Source organism: Nicotiana tabacum, chromosome 8 (assembly GCF_000715075.1).
Source record: "Nicotiana tabacum cultivar K326 chromosome 8, ASM71507v2, whole genome shotgun sequence".
NCBI lineage: Eukaryota > Viridiplantae > Streptophyta > Magnoliopsida > Solanales > Solanaceae > Nicotiana > Nicotiana tabacum.
Window position 1 is genome coordinate 44,974,665 of NC_134087.1, and position 26,559 is coordinate 45,001,223.

The 26,559-nt window shown below is 34.9% G+C and overlaps 1 protein-coding gene across 1 annotated transcript; it reads right to left on the reverse strand.

Annotated features, from left to right (window-relative positions):
- Positions 1–15,528: 15,528 nt before the first annotated feature.
- LOC107802343 (protein FAR1-RELATED SEQUENCE 2-like) lies at positions 15,529–17,332 on the reverse strand. The gene is made up of 2 exons (XM_075220325.1): positions 16,671–17,332; positions 15,529–16,171 (listed from the first exon to the last, which is right to left on the reverse strand). The coding sequence occupies exons 1-2, from the start codon at positions 17,330–17,332 to the stop codon at positions 15,529–15,531; spliced, it is 1,305 nt and encodes a 434-aa protein (XP_075076426.1).
- Between the last annotated feature and the right edge of the window lie 9,227 nt (positions 17,333–26,559).

Sequence of the window (26,559 nt, forward strand, 5' to 3'; positions counted from 1 at the left end):
TCACACGGCGCAATGTATCACTACGCGAAATATCTGACAATGAAACATCAACCTAACTACTCCTCCATGAGGACCGTGTTACTAAAAGGCACACATCTGGCCTGATATAGAGCCATTATTCACATTAAATCTATCCATCGACTTCAAGCCGATTCTGATCACACTGAACTAGTCTGACAACCTTTCAAAGGTCCATAATAACTACCATTTTTCTCATAACACACAAGAACAACCATCACAATCGGGGTAATCCTCCCCAGTTCACAACCCAATATGCCAAGTGCCCTCCAGGCATGAATCTTTAATTTAACGACACCATCACAAACTTCATACTTGGTTTACATCTTTAATCAATCAAGTGATCACATGCCACACTTATATAATCTTCCCGTGGGACACACTCCCACAACCTACCACAACAATATCTGGAGCGTACCTCCAAACCATCGATCGCACTAACGCTGAAGAGCGAGTCATTAACCGGGACGCAAAACCCTTTTTACAAAACACTAATCTTAGGTGACGCTGAAGACAATTCCAACTTACCGTAAACATCGAAACTTATCTCCTACTCATCCGAGCTCATGACATCTTGTCAAAAAATTTCCTTCACTCGTGCCATTCTCGGCCTAATTTCCACAACCAGAACTGATTCACCAGCATGCATCAAATCGGAACTAACATAGTACATAACCGTACAATCCGCTAACCAATAGCAAGCTCCCCAACATGGCTCGAAGCCATAGATCACAACACATATACTCTATTGCTGCCGTAATACCATGGTGAGATTAAACTCACTCCTTCATAAACTTGTGGAAACACGAATCATCGGAAATTTTAACTTTTCTGCAATTTTTGCTTTCACTCACACAACTTTTAAGCCCACTCTTTAGGCGACAAATTTTTTTACTAAGTCCAAAATTTTTCAAAAATTTCGGCAAAGTTTCCTTTGTAATTGGGCCTATCCACCTGTCAGAGAATCACCAAAACCATCCTAACAACACGTCCACAACTTGACAAAGCATCACAATGTATATCAACAACATTAATCTCAATATTACATGTATTATATTATCAAAATTGATACATGGACATGCGTTGCACCTATTTGAATCATAACACATAGAAAATACCTTTCAATCCTCCATTATTGGGCTATTCAACCGAGTAAGAACATATTCTTTCTTTAATGTTTTCGACCCTCAAGGTGGTCTCCTTGACTCAACAATTTCGTCATAATACATTTACAGAAGCGATCTCAGCTCCCAGACTTATCTAACTAGTATGACAAATAGATTCCCCTCATAAGCCAATTACCCACTAGTTTTACCTTTAGTTAATATTTTTTGTATACCTTCCACTGCCATACACATTACACAATCACTTAATCTTCCTGAGTCTAAACTCATACTGTAACATGAAATTTACTTCACTCCAAATAGGAGACATAAAAAGATTCTTCACGCACCCATAACTTGGGACTACACATCCTATCACAATGGAAATCATACACTCAATAGTTCATCTATCATCCAGTAGACCTTCCTCGTCACTTCCAAGTCATATAGATACATCTCGCAGTACTATCATACTCCTCACGTAGCTATCCAGCCATGATTCCCACTAATAGGGACAATACCGAACATAAAGGTTCAAAACACTTGCTCGCACAATCAACACCTCAGTGCTCAAGCCATAGGCAATATTCGGCCTCAAGTCCTCCAGACTGGCCTAACATCAAACTCACCGAGATCACGTCTCGCCCTTCTATCGGGGAATTACAATCCATCAAGGTAAATTGAATACTGAGTGCTCGTTCGCGCATACGAACATGTGGAAGGAATCGTAAGAGTTACTTTTCAAGCTGAATCAAGGACGCACGATAAGAATTCAAGAATGTGAAGTTTTCCTAAAGGTTCTGCAGCCTCTCGAGGATAAATACAGACGTCTCCATACCGATCCGCGAGACTCTACTAAACCGGCTCATGACTTGCGAGACCAATTAACCTAGGCTCTGATACCAACCTGTCATGACCCAATTCCCGAATCTGGTCGTGATGGCACCTCTCATGAAGACAAGGCCAGCCATTCAACCCAATTCATCCTTTTAAGACAATTAATTAACACAATTATAGTATAAACATGGTTTAATAATATCCAATAGCGAAAAGTATAGATAAAATACGGAAATCCAACCCAACTCAGCCCTAACCGGGGTGTCACAAGTCATGAGCTACTATAGAGTTTACTAAAATTCTACAAATTATGGAATTAGGAACAAAGTCTGAAGATATCATAAATAACAGAATAAGGGAGAAAACGGGTCTGCGAACGCCATGCAGCTACCTCGATAACTCCGATGAAAACTGAACAGCAGAAAACTCGCTCTATGCCTCAGGAATACCTGTACCTGCACATATGGTGCAGGGAGTAATGTGAGTACTCCGACCCAGTGAGTAATAAATATAAATAATGACTGAAGGTAAGAAAACACGTTAAGGCACGCAACATTCTATACAGAAGCAGTGAAATCATTTAAAATAACAATTCAGTGAAACATCATGTGAAATTTCTTTTAAACTAGTAAAACAGGTAATTTGGCAGTAAAATGACGAGTAGAAATCTGCCCCTCGGGCTCAATATCAAAACAACAAGTAGAAATCTGCCCCTCGGGCTCAGTATCAAAATAATAACTAGAAATCTGCCCCTCGAGCTCAGTATCAAAATAATAAGTAGAAATCTGCCCCTCGGGCTCAGTATCAAAATAATAAGTAGAAATCTGCCCCTCGGGCTCAGTATCAAAATAATAATTAGAAATCTGCCCCTCGGGCTCAGTATCAAAATAATAAGTAGAAATCTGCCCCTCGGGCTCAGTATCTCAGAACAGTATCAGCCCCTCAGGCTCAGAATAGTATGAAGCAACCAGTCAATGAAATAAGAGCATATAATTATTATGGCAGATAATGCAGATGAGGAATAAATGCATGAGTGCAATGCAATGCATATGACGGTACCCTCTGGTACCCACTGCGGCGTGCAGCCCGAGCCATTCATATTTATTTATCGTCGACGACGCTCACTGGGGGTGTGTACAGACTCCGGAGGGGATCCTACAGCCCAAGTGCAATATCAAACCATCTCATGGCATCAAATCTAGGCCCTCGGCCTCATATCAATATCAGTATAATCACCCAGGCTCTCGGCCTCAATATCAATGTAATCAACCAGGCTCTCGGCCTCAATATCAATGTAATCAACCAGGCTCTCGGCCTCAATATCAATGTAATCAACCAGGCTCTCGGCCTCAATATCAATGTAATCAATGATATTGAGGCCGAGAGCCTGGTTGATTACATTGATATTGAGGCCGAGAGCCTGGTTGATTACATTGATATTGAGGCCGAGAGCCTGGTTGATTACATTGATATTGAGGCCGAGAGCCTGGTTGATTACATTGATATTGAGGCCGAGAGCCTGGGTGATTATACTGATATTGATATGAGGCCGAGGGCCTAGATTTGATGCCACGAGATGGCTTGATATTGCGTTTGGGCTATAGGAGCCCCTCCGGAGTCTGTACACACCCCCAGTGATGTCGACGATAAATAGATATGGATGGCTCGGGCTGCACGCCGCAGTGGGTACCAGAGGGTACCGTCATATGCATTGCATTGCACTCATGCATTTATTACTTATCTGCATTATCCTGCCATAATAATTACGTGCTCTTATTTCATTGACTAGTTGCTTCATACTGTTCTGAGCCTGAGGGGCTGATACTGTTCTGAGATACTGAGCCCGAGGGGCAGATTTCTACTTATTATTTTGATACTGAGCCCGAGGGGCAGATTTCTAATTATTATTTTGATACTGAGCCCGAGGGGCAGATTTCTACTTGTTATTTTGATACTGAGCCCGAGGGGCAGAATTCTACTTGTTGTTTTGATATTGAGCCCGAGGGGCAGATTTTTACTCGTCATTTTACTACCAAATTACATGTTTTACTGGTTTAAAAGAAATTTCATATTATGTTTCACTGAATTGTTATTTTAAATAATTTCACTGCTTCTGTATAGAATGTTGTGTGCCTTAACGTGTTTTCTTAACTTCAGTCATTATTTATATTTATTACTCACTGGGTCGGAGTACTCACATTACTCCCTGCATCATGTGTGCAGGTACAGGTATTCCTGACGTATAGAGCGAGTTTTCTGCTGTTTAGTTTTCATCGGAGTTATAGAGGTAGTTGCATGGCGTTCGCAGACCCGTTTTCTCCCTTATCTTCTGTTATTTATGATATCTTCAGACTTTGTTCCTAATTCCATACTTTGTAGAATTTTAGTAAACTCTATAGTAGCTCATGACTTGTGACACCCCGGTTAGGGCTGAGTTGGGTTGTATTTCCGTATTTTATCTATACTTTCCGCTATTGGATATTATTAATCCATGTTTATACTATAATTATGTTAATTAATTGTCTTAAAAGGATGAATTGGGTTGAATGGCTGACCTTGTCTTCATGAGAGGCGTCATCACGACCAGGTTCAGGAATTGGGTAGTGACAATGGCTCAATAAGATCCTCAAGACATGATGTTGTAGTTCATAAAACTTTGAACTCATTTGCTGTAATGATACCATTGTTGCTCAACATTACTATATTTTATAAGCAAAGAAGTGATATTGCAATGGATAAAGCACATTATTTGGAAAAAGAGGATCTAAGTAATCCATTTGCTGTTATTTCAGTGGATAACTTGCCTCAACAGGAAAAAGCGTAAGTGTTTTCCTATGTTTATCTTTCTTCTTTATATTACATCAGCTTTTTACCCTTTATTGTTTTATCTTAACCTTTCTTAATATGTGTTTTATTATAGTGATTGTGGTATATATTATTCTGCATTTGCGGAGTATTTTATTGAAAGCAAGAAGATACCAGTTGACAAGAACATCTTTGATCCTACACGTCTTCGATTCAAATATACAGCATTATTATACAATTATGATAAGAAGAAGAAGCTGGAATATCTTGTTAGTGAAGATGAGGCCACAGGAAGAATAGATAAACCTTTTGTTTCAAAAAGGCGCAAGATAAAGACCAAGAAATAGTTTTTTCTTCTTTTCTGTCATTGACTACATATTTTTGATTGAAATGCAGGTTAATATGTTGTATATTATGCTAGAATTAAAGACTATAAAATTTTTGTTTACTGTATATTTGGCTACAGATATATCATTTGAAATCGTATTATCCAGTATTTCTCCCTATAAAATATACTGGTAACGCTACTTATGAAGGGATATAAGCCAGTATATTATGATGGAGAAGTGGAAAATAGTGGAAAATTGGTATCTAGAATAATTTACTAGAATTAAATAATTTAATATTTTATTTCCTGTATATTCCACTGGAGTTATAGATTGTTAAACAACTATGTCCCGTATTTAAGACTGGACTTGAATAATGCAGATATTTTTATGCTAAATTCGTCAAATTTTGATTACTCCCTGTAAATTATGCTGAAAATGCTACTCATGAAGGGATATAAGCCAGTATATTATAATGGAGAAGTGAAAAATAGTGGAAACTTGATATCTAAAACAATTAACTGGAATTGCATTAATTAATATTTTGTTTCCTGTATATTACACTGAAGTTATAAATTGTTAAACCATTGTGTCCCGTATTTAATACTGGACGTGAATAATGCAGATTTTTTATCGTAAATTCGTCTAATTTTGGTTACTCCCTATAAATTATGTTGAAAATGCTACTCATTAAGGGATATAAGCCAGTATATTATAATGGAGAAGTGAAAAATAGTGAAAACTTGGTAATTAGAACAATTAACTGGAATTAAATAATTTAATATTTTATTCCTTGTATATTACACTGGATATATATGTAGTTATAAAACATAATGTCCTGTATTTAATACTGGACATGAATAATTCAAATTTTTTTACCCTAAAGTTGTCCAATTTTGGTTACTCCCTATTAAATATGGTGGAAACACTACTTATGAAAAGATATAAGCTAGTATATTATGATGGAGAATTGAAAAATATTGGAAACTTGGTATCTAGAACAATTAACTGGAAATACATAAATTAATATTTTGTTTCCTGTATATTATACTGGAGTAATTTATTTTTAAAACAGTATGTCCCGTATTTAATACTGTACTTAAAAACTCCTGAATTTTTACGCTATATTTGACCAATTTTGCTAACTCCCTATAAAATATGCTGGAAATGCTACTTATGAAGGGATATAAGCCAGTATATTATAATGGAGAAGTTGAAACTATTTGACAGTTGGTATCCATAACAATTTACTGGAATTAAATAATTTAATATTTTGTATCATGTTTATTATACTGGAGGTATATATAGTTAAAAACATAATGTCCTATATTTAATACTGTACGTGAATAATCCAAATTTTTTTTACCCTAAATTCGTCAAATTTTGGTTATTCCCTATAAAATATGCTGGAAACGCTCCTTATGAAGGGATATAAGCAAGTATATTATAATGGAAAATAGTGAAAAATAGTGGAAACTTGGTATCTAGAACAATTTACTAGAATATACATTAATTTGTATTTCACATTGGGAGTTGTGTTAAAGTAATAATTACATTTACACTATTTTACCCCTGAGGTTCAATTTGCCTTCTGTCTTTTCATATACAGTTTTAAAAAAAAAATCACTATATAAGTAGCATATCGTTTACAGATTTATTCACACAAACTCATCTAATTTTATTAGACAAAACAGAAAAAAGAAGGTAAAATGGATGCAGCAATCAAAACAATAGTTGATCAAATGAAAGAAGATATCATCAAAGCCTTTGAGATGAAGCTTGATGAGTTCATGGACAAGTATGAAAGGGAATTAAGAAGACTCGAGGACAAGCTAGATAGGTTGGAGAGCATTGTCCGAAATGGGAGTATAGATGATAGTTCGTTTGACTCTGATGATATGGGAGATGATTAGTTTTTTTTTTATTTTTATGCTTTTTTGTGTGTGTGTTTTTTGTGGAAGTATTTCGAATCTAAATAGTGGCAATGTAATTTTGGTTTATATTAATATAATATCTTTTTGTTAATGTCTTTATCTGCCTTACTTTTGATCTCTTTAAATTGCACATATAGTATTAGCAGCTATATATCCAACTATATTATAATGGAGAGAAGTCTACAACAGTGCAAAATTGGTATCAAGAACAAGTTAGTGGAATTAAATAATTTAAAATTTTGTTTCCTATATATTTTACTGGATATATATATTGTGAAACCATAATGTTCCTACAAAAGATGTGCACAATGCTGGAAAAACTACTTATTAAGCCATATAGTCCAGTATATTATTATTGACCAATTTTGGTTACCTCCTATAAAATATAGTGGAAATGCTACTTATGAAGGTATATAAGCCAGTATATTATTGAACAATTTACTTGAATTAAATAATTAAATATTTTGTTTCATGTATATTACACTGGCGTTATATATTGTTAAAACATGATATCCCGTATTTATTACTGGACTTGAAACGTGGTATCTAGAACAATTTATTGGAATAAAATAATATAATATTTTATTTCCCGTATATTATACTAGAGGTGTATCTTGTTAAACCATAATACCCAATATTTAATAATGGGCGTCAATAATCCAGAATTATTTATCCTAAATTCTTTTAATTTTGGTTACTCCCATTAAATTATGTTGCAAATTCTACTTATGACCAATTTTCGTAACTCTGCTTAGATATTGTTATGGCGTATGATACAAGTCACTCTAGTATAGCTGCCAATAATAATTAATAATTTATTCAGTACTTATGACGATTTGGTGCAGTCTTTTATGTATTTTTAGCCACAAATTATATTGTATGTTGGGAGTTGTGGTAAACTAATAACCAGATTTTGGATAATAAATTGGATATCATTATTTTACAGGATTATACTTATTAAGTATACTGCAATCTAATTTTCATTTATTTTTGTAAATTTATTTCCTGTATATTATGATGGAAATGCTACTTATGAAGGTATATAATCCAGTATTTTATAAAGGAGAAATTAAAAATATTGGAAAGTTGGTATGTCGAATAATTCACTGGAATTAAATAATTTAATATTTTGTTTCCTGTACGTGAATAATCCAGAATATTATATCCTAAATTCGTCCAATTTTATTTACTCCCCATAAAATATGCTGAAAATGCTACATATCAAGGCATATACGTCCGTATTTTGTTTCCTGTATATTACACTGGAGGTATATATTTTTAAACGAAAATGTCCATTATTTAATACTGGACGTGACTTGTATTATAGCTTTTTGATGGCGTATGATACAAGTCACTCTAGTATAGCTGCCTATAATATTAAATCATTTCGTCAGTACTTCATGACTATTGGATGTAGTCTTTTATGAATTTTAAGCCACAAATTATATTATACGTTGGGAGTTGTGTTAAACTAATAATTACATTTTGGATAATAAGTTGGACATCATAATTTTACAGAATTATACTTATTTTGTCTAATATTCATTTGTTTGTGTAATTTTAATTCCTGTATATTATGCTGCAGCTATATCAAATACAAGTATTTTCTCTAGTATTTTGAACCCGAATGTGTACAATAAATTATATTATGATGCAACTATATTATATGAAAGTATATTAATTTATGCATAATAAGTTTGATTTTTCATGGGTTGGTTTCTGAAAATTCTAATTATGAAGCGATATAAATCAAACTACAGCAATTTGTAGTCTATCAAGTAATAGCTATTATATGACGTTATTATATGACGTGACATACTACTGACTCTAGTTTACTTGCCTATAATATTTCATTATTAGCTATAATATTTCATCATTACCTATGAATTTCATTAAGTAACCATTGGGTACAGTTTTTTTGTGTATTTTTAATCACAAGTTATATTATATGTTGGGACTTGTATCACAGTAATTAGAGCATTTTTACTTATGCATTATACTGGAGCCTAATTTTTGAAATTTTTCTGTATCTTATACTGGAGTTGTATATATATAATAAGAAATTTGGAAAGCTTGGAAATTTTTTATCCAAAATAAATTACTGGAATATTATACACATTGCTTTGTATTACATCATAAATATGGTATTTTATGACATAACATGCAAGTAAATCTATTTCGTCTACATTTAATTACTTTATGAGGTGCAGTGTTTGATGCATTTTTAATCACTAAAATTAATTTATATTTCACATTGTAAGTTGTGTTAAGGTAATAATTACATTTACACTATTTTTATTAAATTGTGATTCATGAATATTTATTTACCCCTGACGTTCAATTTGCCTTCTGTCTTTTCATATACAATTTTAAAAAAAATTACGCTACATAAGTATCATATCGTTTACAGATTTATTCACACAAACTCATCTAGTTTTATTAGATAAAACAGAAAAAATAAGGAAAAATGGATGCAGCAATTAAAACCATAGTTGATCAAATCAAAGAAGATATCATCGAAGCCTTTGAGATCAAGTTCAATGAGTTCATGGACAAATATGAAAGGGATTTAAGAAGACTCAAGGACAAGCTAGATAGGCTGGAGATCATTGTCCGATATGGGGCTAATGGTGGCAGTATAGATAATAGTTCTTGTGACTCTGATTAATTTTTTATTTTATGCTCTTTTTTTTTGTGTTTTTGTGGAAGTACTTGGAATCTGAATGGTGGCAATGTAATTTTAGTTTATATTAATATAATTTCTTTTTGTTAATTATTTATCTAACTTACTTTTGATCTCTTTAAATTCAAGGAAAATAGAAATAATGGCTATGATTTTACTGTTAAAAATGTGTAAAATCAAACAATACCATATATAATATTGGCAGTGTAACGACCCGATCGATCGTTTTAAACTTTTGCACTTTGATCGCCAGTTTCCGGGCATGACTTGCCTCGTGTAACGTATTATGACTGATGTAGATCGTTAGTTTTGGTTTTCAGGAAAAATCAGAATGAATTTGAAGGAACAGTCTCAGTTGAAAGCTTTGAATTTGAAAGGTTTGACTAAGAGTTGACTTATTTGTATATGAGCTCGGATCAGAAATTTTATGATTTGGATAGCTTCGTTGGATGATTTATGACTTAGAAGCGCGATCGGAATGCATTTTGGAAGTCCGTGGAAGGATTTGGCTTGAATTGGCAAAGTTAATATTTTGGCGAATTCCGGTTGATAGGTGAGATTTTGATCCGAAGGTCGGAATGGAATTCCGAGAGTTGTTGTAGCTTCGTTATGTCATTTGTGATGTGTGTGCAAAATTTTAGGTCATTTGGACGTCGTTTGGTTGACTTTTTGATCGAATTCGGAAGTTTTGGAATTCTTAGGCTTGAATCCGAGGGTGATTTGGTGTTTTGATGTTGTTTTGAGCGTTCTGAAGGTTGGAACAAGTTTGAATTATGTTATGGGGTGTGTTGGCATGTTTGGTCGGGGTCCCATAAGTCTCGGATAAGTTTTGGAAGAGTTTTTGGAAGATTTTGCCGTTTTGAGCATAAACATGTAATGATCCAAAGATCCATTTTTAGTTCTAGAGATCGAAATTTGATTTTGAGACTTCCGAAATTTTGATAATGAATTATAGGACTGATTTGGAAAGTTTGGTCTAATTTCATCAAGTCGCGATTGGGTTTTTGAAACGAAACATGAGTTAATTGTTTAACGAGCGAAATGGGTATTGAATTGAGCAAATGAGCTCTGAATTGCGTTTCGACTGAAGGGCTATGTTCGTTTTATTATTTGTGACTCATAGGAACAAGACTCATCAAATTCCGAGTTCGTATGATGGAGTTAGAGCCTTTTTAGTGAAAAGAAAAGTTGCTGCAATTTTCTGGGCAATTTCTGCATTTTTCACACGTGTGAACAGTAACCGCACCTGCGTGAACAATATCCGTGTACAGTACCATGTACAGTAAACATGAACAGTATCCGTGTAAAGTACCTGTATATAGTACATATGAACAGTACCCCGTGAATAGTGTAGTGAACAGTATCGCGTGAACAGTGCCCCCCGACATTTTCTGGGCAGATTCTTAAGTTCTGAAAATGGGACTCGTCCCATTTTCCATTTTTATCAAATTGTAGCTCGGGGAGAGGCGGTTTTTGGGAGATTTTTAGAGAAAACAACGGGGTAAGTGTTCTTAACTTAATTTTGGTTAGATTACCCGAATCTATTACTAATTTTGGTATTTAATTGGTGATTTTAATTGGGAAAATCTTGAAAACCCTCTTGGTTTAATTTGAAGATTTGAGGGTTGAGTTGATGTCGGATTTTAGTAAAATTGGTATGGTTGGACTCGTGGTTGGATGAGGTTTCATATTCCGTAATTTTTGTCGGGTTCCGAGACGTGGGCCCCACGGGCGAATTTTGAGTGCAATTTCGGATTTTTAATGGAAAATGTAGAATTTCATATGGAATTAATTCCTATAATTTTTATTAACTGAATCGAATTATTGTGGCTAGATTCAAGGCATTCGGAGGTCGATTTGAGAGACAAAGGCATCGCGAGCTAGAGGATTAGCCGGTTCGAGGTAAGTAATGATTGTAAATATTGTCCTGAGGGTTTGAAACCCCGGATTATACGTCGTTGTGTTACTTTGAGGTGACTTGCACGCTGGATGACAAGCGTGGGGTAGAGCATCGCTGGGGATTGTGACCTAGTCCATCCCGAACGAATATTTTAATGCGTATTTGATAGTTAATTGTTTGACATTATTATATTTTTGGGTTGTATGCCATGTTTGGGGCCTTGTGCCGACTTGTTGAGACCCTTAGGGGCATTTTTACTATCTTTCCTCACTCTATTTGTTTGAAAGCATATTCTCAGTCATGTTTTACCTGTTTACTGCTCAAATCTGGCTTTATCACTATATTCTTAAAATGTGGAAATTGTTTCGGGCTGAGTTCCCTGTTTTACTGAGATAGACCGGGGGTCTGATTGTGAGATTGATGACTGAGATAGATTGAGAGTCTGATGGTGAAGTTAATGAATAAGAGAGGCCGAGGGCCTAGTTGTGAGGATTATATATCTATGGATCGGGCTGCACGTCGCAACAATGTATATATATATGTATATGGATTGGGCTACACGCCGTAGCGATACTTATATGGATCGGGCTGCGCGCCGCAGCAATATAGCGCTTGGGCTGTAGGAGCCCCTCCGGAGTCTGCACACCCCCAGTGAGCGCAGTCGACTATTTATATGGATCGGGTTGTGTGCCACAGCGATGCATGGATCGGGCTGCACGCCGCAGCGATTACTTTGATTTCAGTTATTGTGAGAGATATACGGATCGGGCTGCATGCCGCAGCGGTTACTATATGGTACCAATTGAGCGTGAATACTGAGTGCGAGTACTGATTGGTAAGAGTTGAGTCACGAGTGACAGAGAGGCTAGCCCGAGGGGCGATAGATATATACATGCATATGAGTGATGTTTTTGCCTGAGAGGCCTGTTTATGGACTTATTGATTTCACTCCTCTTTAAAGTGAATTTCTATCGAATATGTTGAGTTATCGACTGTTTTCACTCATCTTTATATTGAGCCTCTGTCGGAAAGTTGAACAAATGTTTTAAAACAACTTTTATTTAAACTGGGGTTTATGAGATGTTCACAAATTAATCACTGATTTGGCATTGGCTATTTCCACTGAGATTTTTAAGTTATGAAGTGTTTATGATTACTGTTTTGCCCGAGGGGCTGTTTTACAAACTATGTTTTGCCCGAGGTGCTGATTATGGCTTTAATCTCTATTATTATCTTAAATGGTATTGAACCCCTACCGAAACTGCTGAAAAGTATTTCAAAATGATTTTTACTAAAAGCTGGATTTTAAAAGGGAAGATTGACTCGTATTATGATTTGAAGGTCTGTTGTGTTTATTGAGCCTAACGTGAATGTGGATTCATTGTTTCCTACTGCTCATCCTTTATTTACTCTTATTACTTACTGGGTTGGAGTACTCACATCACTCCCTGCACCTCGTGTGCAGATTCAGGTATATCGGAACCCAGTAGCGGGTGTTGATAGCTCAGCCGCGGAGTCATCAGAGTTAGCAAGGTGGTTGCATGACGTTCGCAGCACCGCTTCCTTCCCCTCATTGTTGTTACTAGATTTAGTACATTTTTAGACTTTTGTTGTATTCAGACCTTGATAGTTGCTCATGACTAGTGACACCCCGATGTCGGGCTGGTATTTTATTCCGAACTGTTATTCCAAGATTTTATTATGAAACATTGTTTAATTTAAAGACTTAGAAATGACTCTTAATGCTTAAAGAGTTAAGGTGAGTGTTGTGTCGGTTGGCCTTGTCTTCACGAGAGGCGCCATCATGACCGGGCCGGTTTGGGGTCGTGACAGGCAGCTATATATCCAACTATATTATAATGGAGAGAAGTCGAAAATAGTGCAAAATTGGGATCAAGAATAAGTTAGTGGAGTTAAATAATTAAAAATTATTTTCCTGTATATTACACAGGAGTTATATATTGTTCAATCATGATATCCTGTATTTAATACTGGACATGAATAATCCAGATTCTTTTATCCTAAATTCGTCCAATTTTGGTTACTCCCTATAAAATATGCTGGAAATACTATACTTATGAATGCATATAAGGCAGTATATTTGAACGGAGAAGTGAAAAATAGTGGAAACTTGGTATCTAGTACAATTTACTGGAATTAAATAATTAAATATTTTATTTCCTGTATATTACACATGAGTTATATGTTGTTAAAACATGAAATATTGTATTTAATACTGGACTTGAATAGTCCAGGTTCTTTTGTCCTAAATTCGTCCAATTTTAGTTACTCCCTATAAAATATGCTGGGAAATGCTACTTATGAAGGGATATAAGCTTGTACATTATAATGGAGAATCGGAAAATATTGGAAACTTGGTATCTAGAACAATTTACTGGAATTAAATAATTAAATATTTTATTTCCTGTATATTACACTGGAGTTAAATGTTATTAAAACATGATACCCTTTATTTCATACTGGACTTCAATAATCCAGATACGTTTATCCTAAATTCGTCCAATTTTGGTTACTCCCTATAAAATATGCTGGAAATGTTACTTATGAAGGGATATAAGCCGGTACATTATAATGGATAATCAGAAAATATTGAAAACTTGATATCTAGAACAATTTACTGGAATTAAATAATTAAACATTTTGTTTCCTGTATATTACACTGGAGTTATAGCTTATTAAAACATGATATCCTGTATTTCATACTGGACTTGAATATTCCAGATTCTTTTATACTAAATTCGTCCAATTTTGGCTCCCTATAAAATATGCTGGAAATGCTAATTATGAAGGCATATAAGCCAGTATATTATAATGGAGAACTGAAAAATAGTGAAAACTTGGTATCTAGTACAATTTACTGGAATTAAATAATTTAATCTTTTATTTCCTGTATATGACACTGCAGTTATATATTTTTAAACCACTATGTCCCGTATTTAATACTGGACTTGAAAAATCCAGAATTTTTATGCTAAATTTGACCAATTTTGGTTACTCCGTATAAAATATTCTGAAAATTCTACTTATGAAGGGATATAAGCAAGTATATTATAACGGAGAAGTGTAAAATAGTGCAAAATTGGTAATTAGAAAAGCTTACTGGAATTAAATAATTTAAAATTATGTCCCTGTATATTTTGCTGGAGCTATACGTTCCGAAATTATAATGTCCAGTATTTTATACTGGAACTTCATAAACCAGATTTTTTTTGCAGCAAATCAAGAAACAAAAAAAATAGACAGTAATAATATTTTGAAGAACAAGAATACCAAACAAATTATTCGGGATTACAATCACTTTTTCATATCAGACAATGCAACCTTATTGTATATAATCAATCATTTTTTTCCTGTATTTTCTTGCATAAGGATGAACTACAGCAGAATTTGTGCAATTTGTTCTGTTATGCCCATATTGTTTGCAGCGACCACATCTTGGTTCCTTCTTGAATTCTGTACTGGAAACATGTTGATTCTTCTGTCTTCTTCCTAGCATTACTTTTGCATCTGGAGGTTTAGTGATTTCTGATTTAATAGTGTATGGTATAACCCATGTTGATGAATCACCTACAGAATTTAGTTGTTCTTCATATGTTTTCAACCAAAAATCCCTTGAATAATACGCTGAACAAAAGGCCGATTTCTTTTGATATATACTATCAATTGCAGCAATTGCATGTTCACAGGGTATTTCATCTAGCTGAAATTAACAACAATCACATGTTCTTTTGTCTAGATCAACAATAAATTTCATACCCCCTTCTTTGACATTGAATTTGAGTCGATCAATGGGCAATACTCTAAATGTAAAAGATGGTTTAATTTTTTCTTCCAATGTTGCTTTTGCCCAATTTGATATCTCACGGAATATTCCTTCTGCAGTTGTCCTTCTTTCATAGAATCAGCTTTGCAACTTTTCTTGTATGAAATCCATCATTGTTAAAAGTGGCAATTCTCTTGCACGTCTCAAAACATTATTCATTGACTCAACAATATTTGTTGTTAACATATCATATCGTCTTCTCGGACAATGTGAACGAGCCCACCTTCCTGGTGGTTCCTCCATCAAATAATTGAATGTTTTCTTATCAACAGCAGCTATTTGGAACATGAAGTCATCAAATTCTGATTGAAGGTATACTCTTGCAGCACTTTTAAAAAGGCTTAGTACAGTGTTTCTCACTCTTCTTTGCTTTAGATTCTTTTCTAAATGATATATGCAAATACCATGGTAGCACTCAGGGAAAATATTTGCAATACCATTTGCAATGGCCTTGTGTCGATCTGACAAAAATATTAAATCCTTACGAATCCCAATTCCTTTTTTTAATTCTCTGAAATACCATTCATATGATTCGTTATTCTCTGAATCCGCTACCCCATATGCTATAGGGAAAATCTGGTTATTTGCATCTTTTGTAACAACCACTAACAGAACACCTCTATATTTATTTTTTAGAAATGTTCCATCAACTACAATAAGTGGTCTACAATACTTCCACCCAGAAATTGATGCCCCATACATGAAAAACATGTAAACAAACCTGTTCGATTGAAAAGTAAATAACTTTTAGTTATACCATATGACAAGCTGAATACTAATAACATACTAGACAACAAGCTTAAAGACGACAGACTTCCATTAAAATAAACTGAAATCAAATACAACTCAAATATTATAAACTGGATTAAAAATCATAATAAGAAAAGAAGACGAATAATCACTCAAAAAAGAAATGACAAATAAAACAAACTTATAGGTTAAACAGAACTCATCCACTATAATATACTGGACAGAAAACTTAAACAAGGCAGACATCCCGTAAAATATACTGGAGGACATCCTGTAAAAGCTTACACAAGACAGATATCCCGTAAAATATACTGGAGAGAAAGCTTACACAAGGAAAACATCCCATAAAATATCCCGTATAACATACTGGAGGACAAACATTCACACGAGAATTCAGTATAATATACTGGACAAAATTTATTACTAAATTTTGAAGGCCACTATTTTATACACAAACATAAGAAATTTACCTATTTTCTGCATCTCTCTGAATATTAGTATATGATCCTGGATTTTTTTGTTCAATCATATACAAATATGATGCCATCTGCTCATAATTCTGTTCAGTTGTTCCTCTTAATAAAGATAACCCTTTTTGAATAGCATGCCATGCTTTTCCATAACCAACATCTATTCCATGTGCTCTTTTCATTTCTGAAATGACAAACTTAGGCTTTACTTCAGTAGCTATGTCCCTTAAGTTGTCAATCATATAATCTCTAATCACATTTGAAGTTGCTTGTCTTTGGTGTAATTTTCTAATATCAACCGAGCACTCATGTGCTCTCTGAAATTTAACTATTTTAAAAAGTGTTGATTTTTTAATTCTTGAACCTCGAACAGTCCAACCACACTTTTCATCAGCACATACCAAAGAATATCTTGTGTTACTTGACCTCTTAACATAAAACTCAAAGTGCTCCTTTATAGCTGCTAAGCAAAAATATCTAATCATAGCATTTTTGTCTTGAAAAACTGACCCGAGTTTTACATCATCCAATGATGCATTTTCCTTTAGTATTATTGATGGGGATTCTTTTGCCTTTCCTTTTGCTTTCCTTTTTCTTCCTTCAATAGTGTCCAGTGATTCAATCTGTTGATCTTCCACAGGAATTATAATTTCATTTTCCATTGTAATGTCATAACTTGGCATCTCCTACTCTTCTGCTACTTCAGATATCAGCATTACTTGCTCTTCCGGAACATATGTGTTTCTGTGCAATAATTATTGATTGTCAATTTCTATTATTGCACTACCTTCTGGTTGTTAATCTGGTATTTCTGATATTATAACAACAAATTTGGAACCTTTATAGTATGGATCATTTTTTAAAAGCATCATACACAAGCTAAGATCTTCATCTTTTGTCACTTGTATTCCCTTAGCAGTACCTAGGTTGATATTAAGCCATACTTTTGCTTCAAACTGGTTGTTGTTGAACTCCATAACTTCAAAAATTTTACTCATGAATTCTTCAAACGAAGTCCCATCATTTATAAGGAGAAGCTTTGTTTTATGATCTAAGTACTTGTAATCTGCTGTCCATTTGCCATCGAATGCGATAAGCAAGAAATTTGTATGCATCCTGTATTTAATGAAACCAAATAATAAGCTGGAGTTATAATTCGAGCAAAGTATAGTAGATACAAATTATAAACTGTCTTACCCATCTCTATTACAATATACTGGCCTATATAGCTTAATAACTAGATTTTCCAGTATAATTATCAGGAAGCAACTAAAATAAGAAATACAACAATAGTTAAATCAACAAACTTTGGGTAAAATATCTGGTTTGTGAACATCCTGTATAAAATACTGGACATTATAATTCCGCAAGGTACATCTCCAACAAAATATACAGGAACCCAAATAATTAGATATTTAGATGTTATACTGTTAAAAAATATAACTCCAGTATAATAAGCTGGAAATAATTGAGTTTTTCATATAAATTAAGCAAATTTCAGCTTATTATACTGGAGTTACTAGAGTCACACAAAATTCCAATATAATATACGGGAAGTATCTAAGTTTTACATATTAATTTAGAAAAGTCCAGCAAATTATACTGGCGTTTTGTTCTGAAGGATTTTATATTATTTATAGTGATTTTGAACAATGTAGATTTTATTAGTTACGATCTAAATTACGGAAAAGAAGATATTTAATACAATTTAGCACAGATTAATGCATTGAGAAAACTAGACAATAACACAGATTAAAGCATTAATTGAGAGAGTTAAATCGTCAAACTTTGGGTAAAAAATCTGGTTTGTGAACATCCTGTATAAAATACTGGACATTATAATTTCGCAATGTACATCTCTAGAAAAATATACAGGAACCCAAATAATTAGATATATAGAAGTTATACTGTTAAAAAATATAACTCCTATATAATAAGCTGGAAATAACTGAGTTTTTCATATAAATTAAGCAAATTCCAGCTTATTATACTGGAGTTATTGCAGTCACACATACTTCTAGTATAATACACTGGAAGTGTCTAAGTTTTATATATTAATTTAGAAAAGTCCAGCAAATTATACTGGCGTTATGTTCTGAAGGATTTTATATTATTTTTTGTGGTTTTAAACAATGTAGATTATGTTAGTTACGATCTAAATTACAGAAAAGAAGATATTTTATACAATTAAGCACAGATTAACGCATTGAGAAAATTAGACAATAACACAGACTAAAGCATTAATTGAGAGAATTAAATCAGCTTGGGTAAAAAAATCTGGTTTGCGAACATCCTGTATAAAATACAGGACATTATAATTTCACAATGTATATCTCCAACAAAATATACAGGAACCAAATAATTAGATATTTAGAAGTTATAATGTTAAAAAATATAACTCCAAGATCATAAGCTGGAAATAATTGAGTTTTTCATATAAATTAAGCAAATTCCAGCTTATTATACTGTTGTTACTACAGTCAAACATATACTGAAAGTGTCTAAGTTTTACATATTAATTTAGAAAAGTCCAGCTAATTATACTGGCGTTATGTTCTGCAGGATTTTATATTACTTTTTGTGGTTTTGAACAATGCGGATTTTAACAGTTACGATCTAAATTACAGAAAAGAAGATATTTAATACAATTAAGCACAAATTAACGCATTGAGAAAATGTTTCAAAATAACACAGATTAAAGCATTAATTGAGAGAACTTACTTCGATTTGCAAAAAAAATCGAAGAATCAAAAAAATTTACTGAGAGAATTTTCTGGTTTGAATTACAAACAGAAGAATTGTAGAGAATCACAATTAAATCTATGATGGTAGAAGATAGATTTAATTGAGAGAGCTTACTTCGATTTTCAGTTTAACGCCGGAAGATTTTGCTAAAGAAGAATATAAGGTCAAGTCGCGTAAATTTAATAAACATAGTAGGGGTATTTTAGTCAACAAATTGTTACCGTGCTTAATTCGCGGCTAAATATCGTTGACCTTTGATTATGTGGCTAAATTTGATTGACCAGGCGTAAAACTGGTCATTTATAATTTTTTTCCCTCATATGGGCCAAAATGAAAGATATCCGAGGAGGAAGGGCACAATTAGCCACTAATTAGAGATGTCTTTACTCTTTAGCCACTATTTAAAATGTATTTACCCTTTAGTCAATACTTAATAATTTTTTACCCATCCGAATGAAAATACCCTTGTTCTAGACATGAGTACTGTGTAAATAGGACATGGTGTCCTTAACTTTATGAATGATGTGTAAATATTAAGGACAAAGGGTGTGTTTGGTATAATGGAAAATATTTTCCAAAAAAATATTTTCTTGGAAAATAAGTAGTAATCTTATGTGACGACCCGACCCGTCGTCTCATAGGTTACCGCTTCGTTTTTCCCATTCTCAGCTTCTTTATGCTTTATTATCCGTATCTTATGTGATCGAGTTGGTTTGAAGTGGTTTTGATAAGAAATGAGACACTTAGTCTCTTTTAGAAGGCTTAAGTTGGAAAAATCAACCGGACGTTGACTTATGAATTAGAGGGCTCGGATGTGAATTCTGACGGTTCGGTTAGCTCCGGGAGGTGATTTGTGACTTAGGAGTGTGATCGGAAGTGGTTTTGGAGGTCCGGTGTAGAATTAGGCTTGAATTGGCGAAGTCAGTATTTTGGCAAATTCCGGTTGATAGGTGAGATTTTGATCCGAGGGTCGGAATGGAATTCCGAGAGTTGTTGTAGCTTCGTTATGTCATTTCTGATGTGTGTGCAAAATTTCAGGTTATTCGGACATCATTTGGTCGGGTTTTTGATCGAAAGTGTATTTCGGAAGTTTTTGGAAACTTAGGCTTGAATTCGATGAGTTTTGGGTAATTTGATGTTGTTTGAGGTGTTTTGATGATTGGAACAGGCTTGAATAATGTTATGAGTTATGTTGGCATGTTTGGTCGGGGTCCGATGAGGCTCGGATATGTTTTGGAAGAGTTTTTGAAAGATTTTGGCGTTTCGATTATGAGCATGTAATGATCCAAAGGTCCATTTTTAGTTCTAGAGATTGAAATTTGATTTTGAGATTTCCGGAACTTTGATAATGAATTATAGGAGTGATCTGGAAAGTTTGGTCTAATTTCATCAAGTCGCGATTGGGTTTTGACGCGAAACATGAATTAATTGTTTAACGAGTGAAATGGGTATTGAACTAAGCAAATGAGCTCCGAATTGAGTTTTGACTGAAGGGATATGTTCGTATTATTATTTGTGACTCATAGGAACAAGAATCATCGAATTCCGAGGTCTCAGGCCCGAGAAATGAATTTTTGAGTAAAATTGCTTTCTGAAAATATTTAAGGAAAATGGAAATGAAATTTGATTAGAAAGTGATGGTATCGAGCCCGTATTTTAGTTTTGGCACCCGGTACAGGTCTTATATATGGTTTAAGCACTTTCTGTAAAGTTTGGTTGAAAACGGACGTCGTTTGACGTGTTTCGGACTCAAAATGGAAAATTTGATGTTTTATGAAATTTGAAAGAATTCTTGGATTTTAAAGCTTAATTCGTGTTATATGACGTTATTTTGGCGATTTGATCGCACGGTTAAGTTCGTAGGATGTTGTTGAGTTAGTGTATGTGTTTGGTTAGGAGCCTCGAGGGCTCGGGAGTGTTTCGGAGTGATTTCGGACTTAGGAAAATTGGAGAAAATTGCAGAAATAGTACCCCGTAAACAGTACCCCGTGAACAGTACCGTGAACAGTATCCCGTGAACAGTATCGTGTACAGTAACATGCGTGAACAGTAGCCGAAAATTCTGGACAGTGTAGAGAAAGAGCAGTCCGATTTTCTTTTATTTTTTGGACTTTCAAGCTCGGATTCTGGGCAATTTTGAGCGAGAAGTTATGGGAATTCTTGGGGTAAGTGTTCTTGACTCTCTTGTGATTATATTCCATGAATAAATCTTCATTTTTGGCTTTAGATTATTGATATTTGAAGAGAAATGGATGATTTTCTAAAATTCCCTAAAGATGATTTTTTAAGATTTGAAAGCCAATCCGATGTCGGATTTTGGTAAAATTTGTATGGTTAGACTCGTGGCGAGACAAGGAATCTGGTGATGTTAATTTTCTGATTTTTCGAGATGTGGGCCCGGGGCTCGGGTTTTGTCAAATTCGTGAATTTTGATATTTTTCGATTGGGTATTGTCTCTTTAGCATAATGCGACATATTCGTTGTGATTTTGGGCAAATTCGTCGTACGAGGAGGGTAATTTGAGAGGCAAGGGCATAACGAGCTAGACTTTGACCGTCTTGAGGTGAGTAATTGATGTAAACGATGTCCTGAGGGTTTGAAACCCCGAAATTTTACATCGTAACGCTATATTGAGGTGACTTGCACGCCGGATAACGGGCGTGGGGTAGAGCACCATTGGGGATTGTGACTTAGTCCGTCCCGAGAGATGTTTTTACCGTGTTTTCTACTTGAACTAAATTGAGAATCATCCTTACTTGGATTTAATTGTTACATTTGGGCTTCTTGCCAATTATTTGAATCCTTCAGGGATTGATATCACTGCTTTTGCATATTTTGCATATCATTTGACCTCAGTCCAAGGTTTTAAATACTGTTTTGGCAAACTCAGCCATCTTTCTAAGATTTGAAAACTTAAATGATATTTCGGGCTGAGAACTACTGTTTTACAAATGCCCAAGGGGCTTATGATGATTTCTGGACTAAGCATGGATCGGGTTGCGCGCCGCAGCAGTGTTATATTGATATTGAGGCCGAGAGCCTGGTTGATTACATTGATATTGAGGCCGAGAGCCTGGTTAATTACATTGATATTGAGGCCGAGAGCCTGGGTGATTATACTGAGATTGATATGAGGTCGAGGGCCTAGATTTGATGCCACGAGATGGCTTGATATTGCGCTTGGGTTGTAGGAGCCCCTCCGGATTCTGCACACACCCCAGTGAGCGCCATCGACGATAAATAAATGGATGGCTCGGGATACACGCCTCAGTGGGTACTAGAGTGTACCATCATACGCATTGCATTGCACTCATGCATTTGTTTTTATCTATTATACCTGTCTCAGTATTTGGTACTCTCACTTAATTGACTTGTTGCTTCACTATTTGTTGTTCTAAACTGCCAGTTATAGTTTACTTTGTATTTTTCCATGATTTCTTATTCTCAGCCTTTATTTATGTTTATTACTCGCTGGGTCGGAGTACTCACATTACTCCTTGCACCTTGCGTGCAGATCCAGGTACACCACAGGCTAAGTGAGGAATTGTTTAGCTGAGCAGGCAGTATCCGGGAGTATTGAGGTAGCTGCATGGCGTTCACAGCCTTGATCTCTCCCCTCTATCTCTATCTTTTATTCCGTATTTTTCCTAGACAAACTTGTAATAGGTGGATATTCTGTATTAGAGGCTCATATTCGTGACACCGAATTCTGTTGGGCTATGGTATAGTATTTTAATTGAACTTCCGCAGATTTTATTATTAATTATACACTTGAATGAAATGACTTAGTAAATTCTCTGTGATATTTATCTATAATCTAAATAAGAATTTAGGATAATGTTGTTGAATGGTCGGGCTTGCCTAGCAGTGTGTTGGGCGCCATCATGACCGGGGTTGGGGTCGTGACATCTTATTTATTTTCCGGTGTTTGGTACGCAAATTAAGGAAAATGACTTCTCAAGAGTATTCATAAATAATTTAGATATAATAAACATGAAGCCATAAACTTTCAAATCAACAACCTTCCAGACCCACAAATTTCATAAACTTTCCAACCGCTAAACTTTCAAAACCGCAGAATTTCGAACCCGTAAACTTCCAAACACATAAACCTCCAAACTCATAATTTTGGAACTTGTAAAATTTTGAGCCTTTAAACCGATAAATAATAAAATTAAAACTAAAAAATATATTTAAAAATATTTTTTTCGGGGGGGAGGGGGGGAGGGGGAGGCAGGGGGTGGGGCTGTGGGGGGTGCTGGGGGCAGTAAAATGAAAAAAATAGAAATTTAAATTACAAAAAAAAAGTAATTTTTTTTCTGTGCGGGTAGGGGATGGGGGGAGGTAGTAGGGTGGGTGGTAACGGAAAAACTAAAATTTGAAAAAAAAAAAACCTTTTTTTGGAGAGGGAGTGGGGTGGGGAAGGTTGAGAAGGAGTTTTGGAAAATGTTTTCCCTTCTCTTGATAAGGAAAATATTTTCCTCCAATTGGAGGAAAATGAGTTCATAAGGAAAATGTTTTCCAAAATATTTAAGCCAATCAAACATAAAAAATTTGGAAAATATTTTTCGGAAAATATTTTACTTCATACCAAACACACCCAAAGTGTCTTGTATTTGCATCTTCCGTTGTTAAACTTTAGGACATCATGTCCTTAACTTCATATGTGCAGTGTAAATGTTAAGGACATGTCGTCCTTAACTTCATGTGTGCAGTGTAAATGTTAAGGACATAATGTCCTTAACTTGTATTGCACCTTCTGTTGTTAAACTTTAGGACCTCATATCTTTAACTTCATATTTGTAGTGTAAATATTAAGGATATAATGTCCTTAACTTTATGAGTGTTGTATAAATATTAAGGACATGGTGTTCTTAACTTCATGAATGCTTTGTAAATATTAAGGACACAATGTCTTGTATTTGCGCCTTCCGCTGTTAAACTTTAGGACATCATGTCCTTAGCTTCATATGTGCAATGTAAATATTAAGGACATGGTGTCCTTAACTTAATGTGTGCAGTGTAAATATTAAGGACCCCATATCCTTAATATTTGAACAGCACTCATGAAGAAAGGATAAAAATATCTTTTCGTATTAATTTTAATAGAGTAGTGGCTATTGTTGCTCAGCATTAAAAATACTGAATAAAAATTAGATACCATATTAAAAAGTGGCTATCCCACGACATTTATACATATCCAAATTGGCGGTATTTAAAAAATGACCCCTTGACCCGTACGTACTCCATGTGTTTGCCGGATTATCAGAGTTTATGTTATATTAACAAGTTGTTTATCAAAGGCTAGCAGGTTGCCATAATTTTGCTTTTCAGTGATTGGATTGATAGAGTTTATATTATATTTTCTCTACCTATCTGTTAAGTTGTTCATCGAAATCTACCCGATTGATATAATTTTTTTGTGTTATTTTAACAAAATATTCTTCGAATTTACAACATCAATTGCGATCAAACCACCCCAAATCTGCTCCAAATGATCTCAACTCTGAAATAAAGCTTCCAAATACTAACATAAAAAATCATCAATCACCAATTTAACCAAATAACACCAAATAAAAAAAGACCCACCCTATCTTCTACAACACTTTCTAAGGTCAAACAATGGAGTTTTGAGCTTAAATCACTAAATCGGTGTTCGAACTAAAAATTTAAGCATAAATTATCACAAAGCAAAAAAAATTAACAATAATACAACATTAGGCTTCTTGTGACGACTCGGCCAATCGTCTCATGAGTTACCGCTCCGTTTCCCCCATTTCAGCTTCTTTACGCTTCGTTATCCGTGTTTTATGTGATTGAGTTTATTAGTTCGAGTTCGGAGAGGATTTGGTAAGAAATGAGACACTTAGTCTCTTTTAAGAAGGTTTAAGTTGGAAAAAGTCAACCGGATATTGACTTATGTGTTAGAAGGCTCGGAAGTGAGTTTCGATGGTTTGGTTAGCTTCGGGAGGTAATTTGTGACTCAAGAGCGCGATCGGAATGGGTTTTGGAGTTGTAGAGAAGATTTAGGCTTGAATTGGCGAAATTGATATTTTGGCAAATTCCGGTTGATAGGCGAGATTTTGATATAGGGGTCGGAATGGAATTCCGAGAGTTGCAGTAGCTTCATTGTGTCATTTGGGATGTGTGTGCAAAATTTCAGGTCATTCGGACGAGATTTGATAGACCTTTTGATCGAAAGTATAATTTAAGAGTTCTTGGAGTTCTTAGGCCTGAATCCTATGTTAAATTGGTGATTTGATGTTGTTGTGGGCATTCCGAAGTTTTGAGCAAGTTTGAACGATGTCATGAGAGGTGTTGGTACAATTGGTTTGAAGTCCGGGAGTTCCAGGTAGGTTCCAGGATGTTTTAGTGCAAAAATCATAGCTGTAGCAGGCCTACAGGGGTTGCAGGCCCCAGAACTTACCCATGCGGTCCGCACAAAAATAGGTGCACCCGCGTTGAGTGCTGTGCGGACCGTACAAAGTGGTGTGCGGCCGCGGTAGGTGTCATGCGGACCGCACAAAGTGGTGTGCGGCCGCGGTGGGGAACGATCTGCTAGTCCTACTTCGGAAGCTCATATCTTTTGATCTACAGGGAATGTTGAGGTAATTCAAAAACGAAAGATGTAGACCATCGTGTCTCGTTTCCAGAAAGGTAAAGATATTGCAATTTGGACATCTGTAGAAAAAGTTATGGCCAAAATACTAAAGCATGTCACTGCAGAGGGAGGCCTGTGCGGCCGCGCGTTGCCTTTGCGCGGACCGCGTGAGCTGAAACCTGAGGGGTACCTAGAAATACGAGGTTTTGGGTTATATTTAATATTTTGACCTAGAAACCTCGGATTTTGGTGATATTTCGAAGGTTTTTCAAGAAATTCATCAGGGTAAGTGATTTTAACTCAGATTTGGCTAGAATACATGAATCTATCACTAAATTCATCATTTAATTCGTGATTTGAGATGTAATTTGGGAAGAAAATTGTGAAACCTTTCAAAAATATAAAATGATGATTTGAAGGACCAAATGGTATCGGAATTGGATAATTTTGGTATGGTTAGACTCGTAAGGGTATGAGGATTCTGAAAATGTAAATTTTACACGATTTTGAGATGTGGTCCCGGGGCTCGGGTTTTGCTAATTT

Bases quoted from the DNA above. Each gene is read 5' to 3' on its own strand.
- LOC107802343 (XM_075220325.1), bottom strand. From the start codon at position 17,332: ATGGAAAATGAAATTATAATTCCTGTGGAAGATCAACAGATTGAATCA. The intron at 16,172-16,670 runs GTAAATTTCTTA...TCAATCGAACAG, and splicing joins CAGAGAGATGCAGAAAATAG to GTTTGTTTACATGTTTTTCA.